The sequence below is a fragment of the Odocoileus virginianus genome, chromosome 14 (genome assembly GCF_023699985.2).
Source record: "Odocoileus virginianus isolate 20LAN1187 ecotype Illinois chromosome 14, Ovbor_1.2, whole genome shotgun sequence".
NCBI lineage: Eukaryota > Metazoa > Chordata > Mammalia > Artiodactyla > Cervidae > Odocoileus > Odocoileus virginianus.
The window spans coordinates 12,794,496-12,813,042 of record NC_069687.1 but is presented as its reverse complement, the minus strand read 5'-3'; the positions used below and the strand labels follow the sequence as shown (position 1 = coordinate 12,813,042).

General features: G+C 49.4%; 1 protein-coding gene across 1 annotated transcript in view; it reads left to right on the top strand.

The window, feature by feature from the left end:
* The window catches only part of ANKH (ANKH inorganic pyrophosphate transport regulator), a 164,046-nt gene that overhangs the window by 124,629 nt on the left and 20,870 nt on the right, over window positions 1-18,547 (top strand). The window contains exons 7-8 of the mRNA XM_070476503.1: window positions 98-190; window positions 3,445-3,540. Coding sequence (XP_070332604.1) covers window positions 98-190; window positions 3,445-3,540 — 189 coding nt within the window. The remainder of the gene's footprint in view (window positions 1-97; window positions 191-3,444; window positions 3,541-18,547) is intronic.

The window sequence follows — 18,547 nt, the reverse complement described above, 5'->3', positions numbered from 1 at the left end:
GCTGAGACGTCTCACGCTGCCACGTGGCAGGCGGCAGGCAGAGGCTGGAGATGCTCTCTGCGGATGCCTTGCTAACTGCCGGCTCTTCCTCTTGCAGGCTGTGGCAATTCTGACGGCCACATACCCCGTGGGTCACATGCCATATGGCTGGTTGACAGAAATCCGTGCCGTCTACCCTGCTTTTGACAAGGTGAGAACCCCATGCGGCGTGGTTTCCGAAACACTCTCTTTAAAATTAGCGTTTGAGAGATAGCGATCTCCGGTGATGGACACCTCGGTGTCTCTCAGCCTCACCTCCCTCTGCAAGGTTGATGTAGCATTGGGGCTGGTGGAGGTAATTGTGGAGCACGTCCCTCCGGAAATCACAGAGGTGAATTGATGCTTGCCTTGATGCAGCTCCCAGAACGTGTCTCCAAACCAGTCCTCACTTCTAGGTTACTCCTATTGAGAAATTATTTGCGAAAGGGAAATGATACGCTCAAAAAAATTAATATATGGTTTTCATTTCTGTGATTTGTTGCTTTTTGTTTGTTTGTTTTTACTGACCTCATAGGTAATGTGAAGGTACAGCTTGAGTTCATAAGCTTATGGCTTTCTTTCGAGGGGGTACATGCACACCCTGGGTGCAGGCTAGTTCAGTTCAGTTCAGTCGCTAAGTCATGTCCTTCTCTTTGTGACCCCATGAACTGCAGCACACCAGGCTTCCCTGTTCATCACCAATCCCGGAGTTTACACAGACTCATGACCACTGAGTCAATGATACCATCCAACCCTCTCATCCTCTGTCATCCCCTTCTCCTCCCACCTTCAATCTTTCCCAGCATCAGGGTCTTTTCCAATGAGTCAGCTCTTCGCATCAGGTGGCCACAGTATTGGAGTTTCAGCTTCAGCATCAGTCCTTCCAATGAATATTCAGGACTGGGATGAACTTATTCCAGCTGAAAGCTTCTGCTGACATTGCAGGGAGGCAATAAGTCTTCAGACCTGTAACCTGAGACCATGTCAAGACTGACCTGCAGGTCATTTGAGAAATGCCTATTTCATTCAAGTGTAATTATTTGAACCTGTAAATGTTCAACCTAAAACAAATAAGTAGAAAAAGAGACCCCGTCCCCCAAAGATTGTATGCAATGTTTTAAAATGGAAAAATAGGGAAAAAGCAATCAGCCTGCCCCTTGTACTCTTAAGAGCAACTGTTTGAATTTCTGTAGAACTAGCTCAGAGTCACTACTGACATCATTTTAATCTGATCCCAAAAGAGCCCTGAGAGGTGACGAGAGGAAGTCTGTTCACCAGCGTCCCCCGCAGATTACCTGCCTCTCTCCCCCGACCCATAATCAGTCACCTGTGAGTAGCAGCTCCCCTCCAGGCAAGTCAGGGATCGCCCCCACACAGCCACACATGAGAGAGGGAGGCTCTCGTTCAGAACTTTTTACGAGGTTGGAACTTCCCCAGTAAACTGAGTTGGACGCTCCACCACTTGCCAACATTCACTTGGAGCATCAGGATGCAAAGCGTGTCCCAAAAAATGCCTTTGATTCCTGCTTCCCAAGCCCGAGAGTGGATCAGAAGGTCTGAGCCATGTGCAGCAGAGAGCTATGTTGGACTGGGTTTAAGTCAATCTATGGAGAGAAATCAGTATTTTCATGTCAAGGAACATGTATATAGAAGTAAGTCCTCGAAAACCAAGATGGATATAAGTCTTATTGCTAAATGTTTAGCTCTTGGAGAATAAGACTATCTAATAAAATCCAATAGCAGGGTTCTACTTGTGTTCAAACCTCCTGGCTGTGAGCGTCTCATCTGAAATCGGTTTTGGCTACCTTGAAATTATTAAACTTAACAATGCAGCCCTATACAATTTCGCTAAGAGCAGCCAAGAAAAACATTGTTTTATTCACGATTACAGAGGTTAGATGCTATGAAAAATCCCTTTAAGGAGCATCTCTTGAGCCTGATGCTGGAGGAAATCAGGATACTTATGAAACCTCCCTGTTGTCACCACGCATTCCTCCGCACCACTCCGGCCATTCCCATGAATGCCGTCTATTCACCCAGATCTTAGACACCTCTGTGTGGACTTCCGGAATTTGCTGCATTGACAGTTGAAAATCCTTAGCCTGCTTGTGGGTTCCAGACTTAGAGATTTAACATTTCTCGCATAACTTCTGATGTTTCTAGCTAAACAGGGAGATGGGAGAGTTTTCCACTCTTTCGCATTCTCTCTAGTGTTCGGTCTGCAAGAGAGTGTATCTCTGCAAAAAAGCCGATGGGGCAAGCAAGACAAGACACTGATACTGAGCTAATGATACGTGCCGGTTTACTCCAACCATATTGGCAAACATATTTGCTATCTTAAAAATCAAAGCACATTGAGGGAGCTGGGGCCCGTGGCTGTCACCACGGGGGGGGGGGGGGGGGGGCGGGCATGTACATTTGGAGGCGGGGCCCCCTCTCACCAGCCCACCAGGGACCACCCTCGCAGATCCCTGGGGGAGAGGAGACGAAGAGATGTCCCACGTGCTGTGATGGGCACTGTACCAGCGCGGCAGTCTGTTTTCCAGGAAAAGCAGGTGTGCTTTAGAGACTGGAGTGAAGAAAATGGAAACCCCGCCAGAGGTTTGTGCGGGCGACATAAAGGAGAAGGTCTTCCAGAGACTGTCTCAGCCTCTGATGGGAAGCAAACATCAAGTGGGACCTGTAACACCTCCACTTGTACATCTATCATTAGGTTGATGTGGGAGCCAGGGGCTTGTTTGTTTCCGTGAGTCAACTCTGGGGCTCACTGGATACTAACGAGGTGGGCGTTGTTTTTTTTCTCAGCTGCTGTTCACAGTCAAGGACCAGACACTCGACCCTCAATCAAGGGTTTTGATTGAGTGGCGGGTACACTTAGCAATGACGCTGAGATGGCATCAGCCAGCCTCGGGGATGTGTCAGTGAAATGTACTCACATTTCAATTTAACAAGGGCTGTTTGAGCATCTTCTTTGCTTAATAAAGATGGTGCTGAGTTGCAGGAGCTAAAGAGATGGATGAAACACCCAGTCCTTTATCTCAGGGAGCAAATGTGCCCCTCACAGGAGTCTTGACATGTGCCCCCTGATACAGGCTCAGTTGCCATCCCTGCCTGCCTGCAGACCCCAGGGTGGTCGGATACTGCAGGAAGGGATAGGGCCCTGAATTAGGTGGGTAGGCACCCAGCGCCCTGGAGAGGGGACTGACTCCGGAGACACTGCTGGGCAATTCAATCTGGAACTCCTTCTGGTTAGGAGTCCAGAAGCCTGACAGCTGTCTTGAGAGAGACGTCCAGTGGCAGCCGTCTTCCAAGCTGTCCCTTGACATCTATGCTTCAGATGCATCAAATCAAACAGAAACGAGATGCTCGGTAAGAAGCATGAGCGGTCAGCCCAGGATAACCCGGAGCCTTTTCTTGCCCCCCTAGAATAACCCCAGCAATAAACTGGTGAGCACGAGCAACACGGTCACAGCAGCCCACATCAAGAAGTTCACGTTCGTCTGCATGGCCTTGTCGCTGACGGTAAGGACAGACCCACCCCCAGCCCCCACCTCTGTGTCTGTTTTTGGAAAAGAGGAAATTGCCATTTCAAAGGGAGAAGTCTTGTATTCCTTAGTGCAGTGCTGTGCTAGATAAGGTGACAACCTCTCCTAGACATTTTCATCCCAAAATACAAACGACTGTTAATCAAGGATGGCGTTGAGTCTATGCTTCACCGGGTGGCTCAGATAGTAAAGAACCTGCCCACAAGGCAGGAGACCTGGGTTCAAGCCCCGGTTTGGGAAGATCCCCTGGAGAAAGCAAATGGCCATCTACTCCAGTGTTCTTGCCTGGAGAATTCCTTGGGCAGAGGAGCCTGGCAGGCTACAGTCCATGGGGTCGAAAAGTGTCAGACACAATTAAGCAACTTTTGCTTTCATCGAGTCTAAGAATAGAGGGTCAACTTCTGGCATTTCTGTAAGGGGCTTCTTACATGCAGAAGGAAGGCAGGCTTTGCCTTTTTTAATGATATTCTGTCTTACTGAATAATTTCCAGCCTATCTTTAAACACCCAGAGTCAACTGTCTCTTTTCCAAATTTAATTGGTATGATTTGTTTCACTGGTAAAAGTTGCTTTCTTTTTATGTTTACACTGCTGTATCCTTCCTATGGAGCCATCATTCACCATATACTTACCAGGCACCTACAGGATCCAAAACCCTGCGCCGTCTCTTCAAGGATAGAGGTGTGAACAAGAGTGGATAGCGCCTCCTCATTGGCAGGGCCTGTCGGTGACACTGCACAGCCTTAAATAAGCAGTTCACACCCTTTATCAACTCACCTGGGCAATGTGGATGTAGGAGATGTGTTCAAAACAAATGGGAAAAAATTCCAACATACTCTATAATCCAAAGCACACAGTATATGACTTAAGATTGCTTATAACATTTGTCAACAGTAGCAAGAAAATAATAATGACATTTATAAACAGCTTCACATCGTAGACTGTGCTCTGTGAGTTCTAAAGATGGAAATGAGAAGAGGCTAAAAAGAAATAGGGGTCTTTTGAACTCAGTTCCTTGTTTGTTGTGGTGACTACATATTTAAGTCCTGTAGAAATTGTCCATTTTTACAGCTTAATGGAAAAAAACGTAACTGAAATAGCTGAGTGTGTGCAATTCCCGTCATAAATGACTGATACCGAGGACATAAGACAATAAGAGGTTTGGGGACAAGTGATGAGAGGAACTTTGTGAGCATTGTCACTGGCCATTATCACAAGAACCACTTAGCTAGATGAGCCCTAAGAGGGGTCCCTTAAAATCAAGTCTGACACACATTTTAAACCTTGCTTGGGTTTTTTTTTTCCAAAACCCATAGCTTAATACTTGCTCCTTTGACCCAACACCTGAGTAAACTCCTCCAGGACGACACGAGGTCTGTAGCCCATCGCCTAAGACCTCTGACACTGGGTCATGACTCGGCATCCGTGGCCACCCCATCACCCCAGCCCAGCCCTTCCTCCCGGTCTGTCCCTCAGGACACTGGGAAACTGCACGGGGATGTCAGAAGCATATTCCAGGCCACCTCCCCAGGGTGGGGAGACCTCTGATAGCACGCCTGCCTGAGTCAGGTAGGTCACCCCAGGCAGCCCTGGTTGTATTATTTCTCCCTACAGTGTGCAAATTTTTCCATAGTTCCCTAAAACATTAGCAAAACACTGCACAACCTTGAAACCGTTTAAAAGAGGATTTTAGGAAAAACAGAGAAGGTTTCTATTCCCGGAGCAGACCTCAGCTTTTGGAGCCTGCATGAAGTGGCTGGAAGTTGAGAGTCGAGTTGGTTCGGATGCCAGGGTCTGTGACTTGGACACCATCCAGCACCAGAAGCTGGAAGCTCTGGACTGTTGCTCACTCTGCGGTCAGGGTCTGGCTCCTCTGTCTCCTCTCACTCCACTTGGCCCTCCTCCCTCAGTTACGGTCAAGTCTGATGGAGAACATCACCAGGTTGAGTTTCCGGATATTCCTCCCTTTCTTCGGTTCACAGGCAATACTCTGTACTTCTCAAACAAAAGCAGCGAGTGTATTTTGAAGTGATAACCACTAATAATTTTATTAGCTTTTCTAATATAAACTAGAAAAATGCTTCAATTTCCCATAGAGAGGTTTTAGTTATTTAATTATTCTAATCCTACTATCTGTGTGTGTGCACTAAGTTGCTTCAACTGTGTTCGACTCTTTGCGACCCTGACCCTATGAACTGTAGCTCGCCTCTGTCCGTGGGATTTCCCAGGCAAGAATACTGGAGTGGGTTGCCATTTCCTTCTCCAGGGGATCTTCCTGACCCAAGGATCAAACCGGAGTCTCCTGTATTGGCAGGCAGATTCGTTACCACTAAGTCACCTGAGAAGCCCAGACTACAGTATCGGGTAAACCTGACTTTTAGAAAGGGCTTCCCAGGAGGCTCGGTAGTAAAGAATCCGCCTGCCAATGGGGTTGCAAAGAGTCGCACACAACTTAGCAACTTAGCTACAGCAAATAACTTCTATGTGCACTGGGAAACCAAAAAATTCATGTGACTCACTATATTGCAATATTCACTGTACAGTGATGGCCTGAAATAGTTCTGAGGGATGTCTATACATGTATTTAATAAAGCTTAAATTTTTATTCTTGCTTTATCACAATATTCATTATACTGGGGAAGTAAAAAGTGAAAGTGTGAAAGTGTTAGTCACTCAGTTGTGTCCAACTCTTTGTGACCCCATGGACTGTAGCCCACCAGCCTCCTCTGTCCATAGAATTCTCCAAGAAAGAATACTGGAGTGGATTGCTGTTTCCTTCCCCAGGGGATCTTCCCGACCCAGGGATCAAACCCAGGTTTCCTGCATTGCATACAGATTCCTTACCATCCGATCCACCAGGGAAGTCTAGACCAAATCCTGCATTATCTCCGAGGTCTGCCTGAAATAGCACCAGCTAGAAGCCCGCCTTCCAAGCTCCTTCTCCAGGGCCTTTTTCTCTGCACTGTGCTGTTCCAGCAAATAGGAGCAGATCCCTGGCACTGACGCTGTGCACTGAGGCACTTGCCGGCATGCTTGAAGCAGTGGTTTCTTCAACAATAAAAACAGTAGTATTACAGCGTGTCTCAGATACATTGGCTTCCCAGGTGGTGCTAAAGAATCTGGCTGCTAATGAAGGAGACGCAAAAGACGCCTGTTCGATCCTTGGGTCGGGAAGATTGCCTGGAGTGGGAAATGGCAGCCCACTTCAGTGTTCTGGCCTGGAAAACTCCCTGGACAGAGGAATCTGGTGGGCTACAGTCCATGGGGTTGCAGAGTTGGACACAGCTGAGCCAGTGAGCACAGCACAGCAGCAGGTAACTTTCTCTTTATAATGACTCGATCAACTGGTCCTCCTTCAGATGCCTCTAACATCTTGGCTGGAGGCTGGCCTGCGTGCAGACTCAGTCATGTCCTACTCTTGACGATCCCATGGACTGTAGCCCACCAGGCTCCTGTGTCCATAGGACTTTCCAGGCCAGAATACTGGGATGGGTTGCCCTTTCCTTCTCCAGGAAATCCGCCTAACCTAGCGACCGAACCTGCATCTCCTGCATTGGCAGGTGGATTCTTTACCACTGAGCCACCAGGAATTGCATTAAAAGGTATATAGAAAAAATATAAGGGTTTTCCCCCTAAATTCATTGTTATGCTGTCACTATAGTGCATACAGCTTTTTATAGCACTTACCATGTTCATTGGCTTCCCTGGTGGCTCAGAGGTAAATAGTCTGCCTGCAATGCAGGAGACCTGGGTTCCATCCCTGGGCCGGGAAGATCCCCTGGAGAGGGAAATGGCAACCCACTCCAGTATTCTTGCCTGGAGAATCCCGTGGACGGAGGAGCCTGGTGGGCTATAATCCACGGGGTCGCAAAGAGTCGGACACGACTGAGCGACTTCACGTTCACCATGTTCATTCTTCACATCTATTATATCGTGTAGGCCCTGAACTTCCCTAGGCAGGGTCTGTGTGTTAGTCACCTCTTATCCCCAGGGCCTAGCATCCTGCTGACACAGAAGGGGCACAATAAACAGAACGCAAACACAGGAATCAGTTAATACTTACCTGTGAGATAAGGATCAGAAAGGTGCCGATGGCATTCACCCCTCCTGAGCCACAATCTCCTTATTTATACTGAGGTTATCTTAAAGCTCTTACGAGGCCCTTTACCTGAGAGTCTATTTTCACTTTTTTAATTTTTCAGCTGCATCGTATCAGGAAATTAACATTGCAGAGCACTTAGGATAGACGCATCATGCTTATTGCAGTGGGCGATATTCTGTACAAAGCGCAAGCCTTCTGATGGTTCCAGAGCTTTCTATGCATTGCCTAGGATTAGAGCGCTTTGCCTTAGTGACTCTTCTCTCTGGGACTTTGAGAAGAGCTGGCGCCACAAATGCTGCAGACACCCAGTGACCCAATGATGCTAACTGCTTTTCGAAGGAAAAACTGTATTGTCCAGAGCAGAAACTCATCTTGCAGTCAGAATGGGCCCATTCTTCAGGCCCTGACATGTTCAGTTCGATATCTGTCTTTGCCTGTGAAAAATACTTTTGACAGTTAGTAAGAGACCCTGGTGCTGGGAGAAAGATTGAAGGCAAAAGGAGAAGGGGGCGACAGAGGATGAGTTGGTTGGATAGCATCACCGATTTAATCAACATGAACTTGGGCAAACTGGGAGATAGTGAGGGACAGGGAGGCCTGGCGTTCTGCAGTCCCTGGGGTTGCAGAGGTGAACACAACTGAGCAACAACATGAGACTAATATTTCAGCATGCCACAATGCATGTATACGCTTATTCCCTCGTATAGATTTTCAGTTTAATTTGGAGTGAACCCCTGACTCCGAAAGTTCGTTCTTCCCTCATTTTCTTATCTGAGAGTTTGTCTGAACCACTGGGCTTCAAGACAAGCAGCCCAGGATGCCTCCAGCCCAGATGGGAGAGGAAGTGGATTTAGGAAGAGTATAAGGTAGGAAAGCAGAAGTTTGTCCCAAGGAGCATCTTGCTTCCCTGCCTTTAGGAAACTCAGAAAATCAGTGATTGGCTTCTTTAGACCATTTGATGGGAGTGACGGTGAAAAGGGAGAGCTTTAGCTGATCTGAAAGATCAACTGCACGATAGTAAGAACCCCCTGATATAAATTAATCCCCTCAATAGCAACAAAGGAGCAGGCACGATGCAGACCAGGGTTAGCAAGGTGACTGCAGGCAGACACACTACCGCTTGGGGTGAAGGAACACAGTGCAAAAATATGCACTCTTTAAATAAGGTTGAGAGAACAGCTTCAGAAGGCATGCCGCATGGTGGGAGCTGGTGTGGTGTAGCGGCCACTCAGAGGAGGCCAGCGAGCCGCGCTGTCAGGACAAGGCAGAACCACGGAGCACAAGGCTGCAGCTGGCACTGGGGTCAGAAGCAAGCAGTGGGTTTGCCCAGAACCTTCCAGCAGAGCCATGGTCTCCATCCCTAACGTGACCCTTTGTAAAGCCCCGTGATGCTCAGCGTGTCCTGAGAGGCTGCGTTTCTCTAGTAGACAGTTGTGGTGATCGCAGACAGAGGGTGGTGGCCATGAGCTTGTGAAGGAGGCAGGAGCGGTGTTCCTTCCTCTTGGGGAGAGGAATTGATAATGCTGAGCTTACAGAAACACAGCCCCTTGGAACTGATCATGATTGCCGCCTGAATCCCAGCCTTGGGGATAGAATAGAAACCACTAATGCCAGGGTAGGATATGTCTTTTCAGTAGCCTTTGTGGTGCAGAGAAGCACTCCAAAAGCTACCAGACCCCTATATTCCTAGATGTGAGGCCAGTGTGGTGAAGTGAATGGATGAACTTGCTAAATGTACTAAACTTGCCAATTTGGTACCCCAAACACGTGGTCTTTTTTTTCTAAAGTATTAGTCGCTCAGTTGTGTCCAACTCTTTGTGACCACATGGACTGTAGCCAACAAAGCTCTTCTGTCCATGGGATTCTCCAGGAAGGAATACTGGAGTTGGGTTGCCATTCCCTTCTCCAGGGAAATCTTCCCAACCCAGGGTTTGAACCTGGGTCTCTCCCACATCGCAGGTGTATTCTTTTACCATCTGAGCCACCAGGGAGTTTTTTTGTTTTTTTTTTCCCTAAAATTCATAGCAAATCATATTAAGTAGGCAAGTTTTAGCAGCTTTAGATGATTTTAGTTGACCAATTTCCATTTTTACTCCACAATGCCATTTTTTCAACATCTGCTGTTTTCTTACGCTCTCTGCCGCTCTAGTGTGGGGGAGCCGTTGCCAAGAGAGGTGGGGAAGAATCCTTGCAAAGCACTGCTTGGCTGCTGCTGAACCTCCGCAGCCCCCTTCATACCAAATGGGAACAGCATCCACCCAGAGGGATGCTGGCAGGAAGAGCCAGCACAGCACTTGCATGCAGTGGACGACCTGCACGGTCACACACAGCAGCCCTGGATGTCGGACTTGGAAAGGCCGGAGGGGAAGAGCTAGGAGCAGAGGAAAGGGAGAGACAGTGTCAGAGAGACGGAGAGCGAGGTCAGCAGGAGAAGGGGAGGGACCGTGGGGTCCGGAAGAGAAAGGGGCGCTGGAGCGTCAGAGGAGACGGAGCAGAGTGACGGAGGTGGGTTCAGCAGACAGCGGGGAGGATGGGAAGGCCCCAGAGACCCCCCAGCGCCACCCCACCCCACACCCCAGGCCTCGCCAGTCCATCCAATAGCAATTGCTGTAAACCGTGTGTGTGCTAAGTCGCTTCACTCATGTCCGACTCTTTGAGACCCCATGGACTGTAGCCTGCCAGGCTCCTCTGTCCGTGGGATTCTCCAGGCAAGAATACTGGGGTGGGTTGCCATGCCCTCCTCCAGGGGAATCTTCCTGACCCAGGGATCAAACCCGAGTCTCTTACGTCTCCTGCATTGGTAGGCAGGTTCTTTACCACAGCCTGGGAAGCCCGCTGTAAACTTCAGAAGAGTTTAAAAGAGGCAGGTTCTTGAGAAATGAGTAACTGCGACCAATTGTCCGTGGCCCAAATAGACTGTTCCACAGCTGATGTGGGTGAACTTGGCTGTTTCACGAAGGCGGGTGTGAAGGGGCTCTCTCGCTGGGCCGCTCCAGGGTGGGCTTCCTGGCCCCGGGTTCAGATTCTGCTGAGGTCGTGGGGCCGTGCCAAGGCGTCCAGGCTGCACCCCACTGGCCTTCCCCAGCTTCAACAAATGGAGGCTGTTTGATGGCGGTGGTAGTGGGAGTGGTGGGGTGTGTGTGTGTGTGTGTGTGTGCACACGTGTGTGTGGCTGTCATTTAGGGCAGAGAGAGAGGCAGCCTTGCCATCCAACCATGTTGTTACTGTCGTTGTCCAGTTGCTCAGTCGTGTCTGACTCTGCAACCCCATGGACTGCAGCACACCAGGCTTCCTTGTCCTTCCCCATTTCCCAGAGTTTGCTCAAACTCATGTCCACTGAGTTGGTGATGCCATCCAACCATCTCATCCTCTGTCATCCCCCTCTCCTCCCGCCTTCAATCTTTCCCAGCATCAGGGTCTTTTCCAGTGAGTCGGCTCTTTGCATCCGGTGGCCAAAGTATTGGAGCTCCAGCTTCAGCATCCAACCAAAGCACCTCACAGTAGGATATAGGGGTATCTGAGGCCAGTGGCTGTATACATAACTTAAGGATCTGCTTTTTTTTTTTTAAAGATTTAAAATAGGTTTTTACTCTGGATCCACCCTGAGCCTTTCTTTTTGACGTCAGTGGGTGGTAAAAAGGGGAAGTATGACTCTGCACTCAATCCCAAGTGTTCTATTCTGATGGTTATGTGTTGAATTGTGTTCACTCCAAAGTCCTATATTGAAATTCTAGCTCCATCACCTTGGAATGAGACCTTATTTGGAAATAGGGTTCAGTTGAGGACCCCTGTTCCATCTGACTGGTGTTCTTGGGGGGTGGGATGTGGATACACAGGCACAAGGAGGGTGCCACGTGGAGACCGGAGTGATGCTAGAAGCTGCTGGAAGCTGGGAGGCCTGGAGCAGACCCTCCCCTGGGTCTTCAGAGGGAGCGTGGCCCTGCCGACACCTTGACTTTGGCGTCACTCCCGGCCTGAGAGACGGTAACGTGCTGTCAGGCAGCCCAGTTTGTAGTGCTTTGTTACAGCAGCTCAAGCAAACTCATGCACTGATGTTTCTGAAAGAGAGGCACCGTCGTGCCATTTAAGGCCACGGGGATCGATTGACCAGACCTAACTAGTCAACTAGGGGCTTCCCTGGTGGCCCAGTGGTACAGACTCCACCTGCCAATGCAAAAGATACGGGCTTGATCCCTGGGTTGGAAAGATCCCCTGGAGAAGGAAATGGTAACCCACTCCAGTATTCTTGCCTGGAGGAACCTGAGGAGCCTGACAGGCTACAGCCCATGGGGTCCCAAGAGTTGGACACGGTTTAGTGACTAAACAACAAACTATCCAACTCATTTGCTTTCTTTTGAAATTCCCCACTTTCTATTTCCACAGGACATCTGTATTCTTGTGTTTCCAACTTCTTGAAGTAAGGATCTGAGTGTAGGAATTGCTTAGAAATATTCTTCTTGCAGGTTAGCACTGTCCCAAGCTCAGGCAGTAACGAGTCCGCTGGCGATGCGGGAGACCCAGGTTCGATTCCTGGGTTGGGAAGATACCCTGGAGAAGGAAATGGCAACCCACTCCAGTATTCTTGCCTGGGAAATCCCATGGACTGAGTAGCTTGGTGGGCTACAGTCCATGGGGTCGTGAAGAGTCGGGCACGACTGAGTGACTAACACACGTGTCAAGATTTATGTGCTTAGTTACATCCTTGCTGATGGGGCTTTTGGGAGGGTGTGGTTGTTGGCATCGTAGTATCCAGTAGAAGTACCAGTATTCAAGTTGGGTCTCTTTGCTTTTTGGTTTTATTCTGCTTACTATTAGTTGAACAATCCAGTGCTGGCTCACCCACACCCTGCAGACCCAGCATCACTAACCCTGAAAAGTTGAAACATGTTTACAATTTTCAGGGAAGAAATTAAGTTGCTAGTATTTTATCCTGTTGTGTTTATCCACCACCCCACCCCCCCCACCCCACCCCCCACCCCCACCCTGCAAATTGTCTCAAGATCTTGATCGCTTCTGCTGCTTCCTGCATAAACAGTAGTATCTGATTTGGCACGAAATTGTAAAAATTACTTAGTTTCAGTTTTACCTATCAGTACACACCTGGGTTCTGCAAAGAACAGGTGCAGACCCGCCACCTGCAAGGGCTTGGGAACCAAGGGGAAGACAAGCGCATTCTTCTCTGGCTTCTGCACGTACTGCCTGCCAGACCCCAGCCTCACATGGAGGATATGGTTCCCAGGCTCCACTCCCAGGCTTTCCCCGAGCAAAAGCAGATTTATCAGAGAAAGACAGCAGTCAGGAATCATTCCACCCAGTGGCCAAATAACCCAGTGGGGATCAACTCATAGACTTCCAGGAATTGTATTTTGTGTCTGTCTGAGGCTTTTTTAAAAATCGTTTTTTATTCATCTCAACTTAAAGACTGAGATGCCTGGGCTTCGCGGGTGGCACTAGTAGTAAAGGACCTGCCTGCCAAAGCAAGAGACATGGATTTGATCCCTGGGTCAGGAAGATCCCCTGGAGGAGGGCAGAGTGACCCACTCCAGTATTCTTGCCTGGAGAATCCCATGGACAGAGGAGCCTGGTGGGTTACAGTCTATAGGGTCGCACAGAGTCAGACATGACTGAAATGACTTAGCATGGATACATGCATGCACAGTTTAAAGATAACAGAAATAGGGGAGTATTTTTCTTCTTATCTGATGGGCCCATTATAATGCATATAGGACTCAGACATCGGCTTGGTCAGCTGCATGGTCCAGACCCTCCTGACAATCATCCTGAGATGTGTGGACAAAATGAGGCCGTGGTGTTGGTGGCCGAATGGTTTTCTGATTTCAGCATCTGCTCTCACTCCCTGGTGCTTTGGGCCATGAACATGAGCACCTTCCTAGTGCTGGAACTCTGATGTCCTGTCGATCCATGCTGACAAGGACATGCAGGGAGTCAGCAGAGCCGATGTGAAATATTTCAAACACTTTTTTTGTAAATTATCTCAAGAAACGCTGAATAGACTTATTGAAATGAGCCTGTGAGGACAGAAAACGCTGATTGGCGTGCTCAGTGGCCATTTTGTGTTGAGTTAAGCTAGAAACCGCTGGACCCAGAAATAAGAGAAAACAATCAGGTATGTATCGTCCTGGTTACACAAAAGTATTTCCCAGCAGCATGGTTGCTGTTCACTGAGTTATGTCCAACTCTCTGCGGTCCCATAGACTATAGCACGCCAGGTTTCCCTGTCCTTCACCGTCTCCCGGAGTTTGCTCAAAGGAATAAATCACACATTGGTACTTCTATTGGATGCTATAATACTAACAACTTCCCACCCTCACCCCTCCCCACCCACAAGCCCCATCCGCAAAGACATAATTAAGCGCATAAATTTGGGAACAGTGCTGACCTGCACAAACAATATTTCTAAGCAAAGCTTGGATTCAAGTTCTCACCTGGAGAAGCTGGAAATACACAAAAACAGAGATGTCTTAAGAAAACAGTCAGTGGAGAATTTAACACCTGCTGTACCTCTGGAGAAGAAGGGGATGGCAGAGGATGAAATGGCTAGATGGCATCACCAACTCGATGGACATGAGTTTGAGTAAACTCCGGGAGTTGGTGATGGACAGGGAGGCCTGGCATGCTGCAATTCATGGGGTCACAAAGAGTCGGACACGACTGAGCGACTAAACTAAACTGATACCTCTGCCAGAGCTTAGGTGTCTTGTATCTGCATTCAGACTGAGAGAGTGAACAGGGAAGTACAGTTGCCTTTAGCTAACTGATCCATGGCCTTTGCTGAACATGTTCTTTTATTTTATCTTAAATAAAGTTTTAGCTTAAAGGGTTTCGCTCTGTTCCCAGCTCTGGGTGGGAGTGCCTGCTTGTTCAGGCAGTGAAGGAAACATGATTAAGTTGCTTCAGGAAATTATTCTGGGAGTCTTTTTGTACCTTCTGAGCCCAGGGTGAACCTCAAAGAACCATAGTGTGATGCTGAGAAAAAACACGTGTGGCAAATAATAGTGCCTGGGAAAGCTGCTCATCATTAATCAGAAACCAGACAGTTCTCAAAGGCCTGGCTTTAATCCTCCCACAGACATGGCTCTTAACCCATGTGGCTTGAGGAATGAATTGGCCCTTACCAAAACAAACAGAAAACAAGAAGGTTTGGAGAGCCGGCCCCTCTGAACCGGAGACGGGTTCAAAGGCAGGGCTGTGAGTTGTGCCAAGTGGCCCTGGGCTCTTGTGACACTTGACTGCCCTCTTTGTGGATTTTGATTTAAAAGGGGTGGGTTGGGGAGGGGGCAGAGAACCAAGGGGGAGGGGTTAGCTTGGGCTTGAATGAGGGGCCACAAGGCTCAGCGCTCATGAGTGTGGATCTAGGGGCCCCCGGGCCTGTGTTCAAACCCTGACCCCACCACTCACCCATTGGGAGGTCACTGAATACTGCAAGCCTCGACTTCCCCAGCGGCCATGCAGGCATGATAAGAATACCCACCTTCTGAGACTTTTCAAAGGAGTAATAGCTTAGCATCACGCCTGGCACGCTGGAAGCAGAGAACGCCAGCTCCCTCCTCTGTGGTCCCCAGACACAGTGGCTCCCATGAAACGGAAGGAGGGCTGTGTGTAAACAAACAGCTACTGGTATGTTCGATGCCAGTGAATAATTTTGTGAATTCTTCTAGTGATACCTATAATACCCTTCCAAATTTCTGTGGGATGTGATTTTTTCTTTGAGGTGTTTAAAATAAATTTAACCTCTTGATAGATTTATACATTCCTTCTCTAGGCAGACTTCACCCACACACGAGACGCATATTGCATGTTTTTCTCCCTGAGAACTTGGGAAAGCTCTTCTGATGTCCCAATGTCCCTTCCTGTTTACAGTCTCCAATGCCAGGTGTTGACACTGCTCATTCTAACCTTTGGTTGTCCTGCTAATTCAGAAATGTCCATTACCCACGGGGCTTCCCAGGAGGCTCAGTGGTGAAAAATCTGCCTGCTAATGCAAGAGACACGGGAGATGCAGGTTCAGTCCTTAGGTTGGGAAGAAATCTGTACACACCAACCAAATATTAGAAATGCCAGCAAGGAAAGATTTTTTGAGCCCTCACGGATGCATTGTCAAACTTGTCTAAAGTCTGGATGATGGAACACTTCCAGTGGGATAGAGCCGTGGTCCCCAACATCTTTGGCACTAGAGATCAGTTTCATGGAAGGCAGTTTTTCCACAGACTGGTGTGGGGTGAGTTGGGATGGTTTCAGGATGATTCGAGCCCTTTACATGTATCGTGCACTTTATTTCTGTTATTATTACATCAGCTCCACCTCAGATCATCAGGTTGGGGAGCCCTGGCTTAGAGTTTTTCTATTTACAACACAGCTCCCCAGAGAAAGAGCACATGCATGTTTATTCATGCAGTCGTTCAAAGCAAATGCTTGAGCCCCTGCTCCACACCAGGCTCCACGGCTACCCCAGTGAAACAAACACACACTGTCTCTTTTATTAGAGGGGTTTGTAATCTCATGGAGAAGACAGGCCGTTGACACATATGGCGGTGTTGGACAGTGTGTTAGCTCCCTGTGGCTCCTGTAACAAATGGCCACAAACCTGATGGCTTAGAACAACAGAAATGCATTCCCTCCTAGTTCTGGAGGCCGGAAGTTGAAATTCAGTTCACTGAGCTGAATTCGAGGCGCTAGCAGGGCAGACTCCCTCCAGTGGGTTTAGAAGAGATTCCAGGCCTTGACTCTTGCAGCTCCTGGTGGCGGCTGGCATTCCTTGGCGGAATCAGTCTCATCTCTGATCTTCTTATCATCTCCTCCTCTACATGCCCCTCTTTCTGTCATCAGGACACTTGTGACAGTATTTAGGGCCTGCCCAGGCACTCTTAGCTCCAGGGCCTTAATTTCATCATCTCTGTTACCATGTACAGTAATGAATCCTTGTTCTGGTGATGCGGGTGGGAGCATCTCTTTTGAGGGCCCATTACGCAGCCTTCTGGGCTCCCCAGAATCCGCCGGCAGTGCAGGAGACATAAGAGACGTGGGTTGGATCCCTGGGTCGGGAAGATCCCCTGGAGAAGGGCATGGCAACCCCCTCCAGGATTCTTGCCTGGAGAATCCCATGGACAGAGGAGCCTGGCGGGCTACAGTCCATGGGGTCGAAAAGAGTCGGACACGACTCAAGCGACTTAGCACGTAATGCACACGCGCTGATGACGAGACCTGAGAGAGTGAGCTTCGGGACGAAGGTCCAGACTGTGAACTGAGAGGTGACGGGCCCACCCAATGATGGCCCCCAAAGACATCCATCGTCTAATCCCCAGAGCCCGAGAATGTGTTACCTGCCACGGCAAAAGAGACTCTGAAGATGTGATTAAGGATCTCGTGATGACAAAGTCATCCTCGATTATTTGGGTGGGCCTTAGTTCTTCCCGACTTCCCTGGTGGCTCAGATGGTAAAGCATCTGCCTACAATGCAGGAGACCCGGGGTTCAATCCCTGGGTCGGGAAGATCTCCTGGAGAAGGAAATGGTAACCCACTCCAGTATTCTTGCCTAGAAAATCCCATGGACGGAGAAGCCTGGCGGGCTACAGTCTATAGGGTCGCAGAGTCAAACGCAGCTGGAGCGACTGTGCACGCATGCAGCCTTCTGCAGTAGTCCCAGCTGCCTGGGAGAAAAAATGAAGTAAAGACAGAGAGGAGGAGGGAGATGCTGTTTTGGACTGAGGGGTCACATTTACAGCAATCGGGATGTCCTGAAGCCCAGGGTCCCCTGTGTGTTTGCAGCCTTGGAGGCGTGACACCCCCACCCCACGCCCCCCATCTGAAAGGCACTTCCACGTGTGCCCACGGGCACAATCTCAGCTATTCTTCCTGGCCAGGGACTCTGTCTCAGTGTCTCCGTCTCTCCGATGTCAGCCTCTCCCAAATTGCTCCTTCGTATCTGTGTTTAAATATGCTCAAGGCTCCCAACTTTCGAAAAAATCTTAAAGAAACCATGAAAACCTTTATCCAGCAGGCCCCTACATTCATTTCTCTTCTCTGTGGCATCCAAGCTCCTCGAGAGAATTACTCAGAAGCACCTCTCTCCCACCCCTCCCGCCGCTGCGGGCCCCCATCTGTGCTCCCCACCTGGGCCATCTGCGGTCCCCACCGCAGCCCACCTGCCTCCTCCTTCAGGAGCGGGGGACACCTGTTCCTTCCTTGGTCGTCCCTCTGGGCTGCGTTCTTGCCCCTGCCTGCCGGCGTCCCCCTAGAGAGCTGGCCCCGGCCCCCACACGCTCAGGCCGCGGCTCCAGCGGACAGCATCCTGTTCTCACGCACTGTGTCTGGGGCGGCCGTCGTCCACAACCGTGGCTCATCTCCCGCGGCTTCGTGGCTCTCCACTCAGCTGCTTTGCCATCTTCCTTTCTATCTTCCCTGGTGCCTCCGCCTGCAATGCGGGAGACCCGGGTTCAATCCCTGGGTCAGGAAGATCCCCTGGAGAAGGAAGTGGCAACCTACTCCAGTTCTCTTGCCTGGAAAATTCCATGGGCTACAATCCATGGGGTTCCAAAGAGTCAGACACAACTGAGCAACTTCACTTTCACTTTCTTTTCTGAGCATCCCTTCACAGGCTCCTGGCTGGAACATTCCTCTTCCTCACTCCAGGTGGGCACCTCCCTCTGTCCAAGCAGCCTCCTCCCTCCTCAGCCCTCCTTCTGCAGAATGTGACTCTGGTTGCCCATCTGGCTGATTTCCTGAAGCAGCATCTTTGCCTCCCACCTCTCTCCTGAGCTTCTCACCCAAACACTAACTGCCTCCTTCGCAGAGATGTGCTTTGATTTCCCTCAGGCGCCCGCCCATCCCGTCCCAAAGGGTGCTTATGGCTGGCACTCTTTCA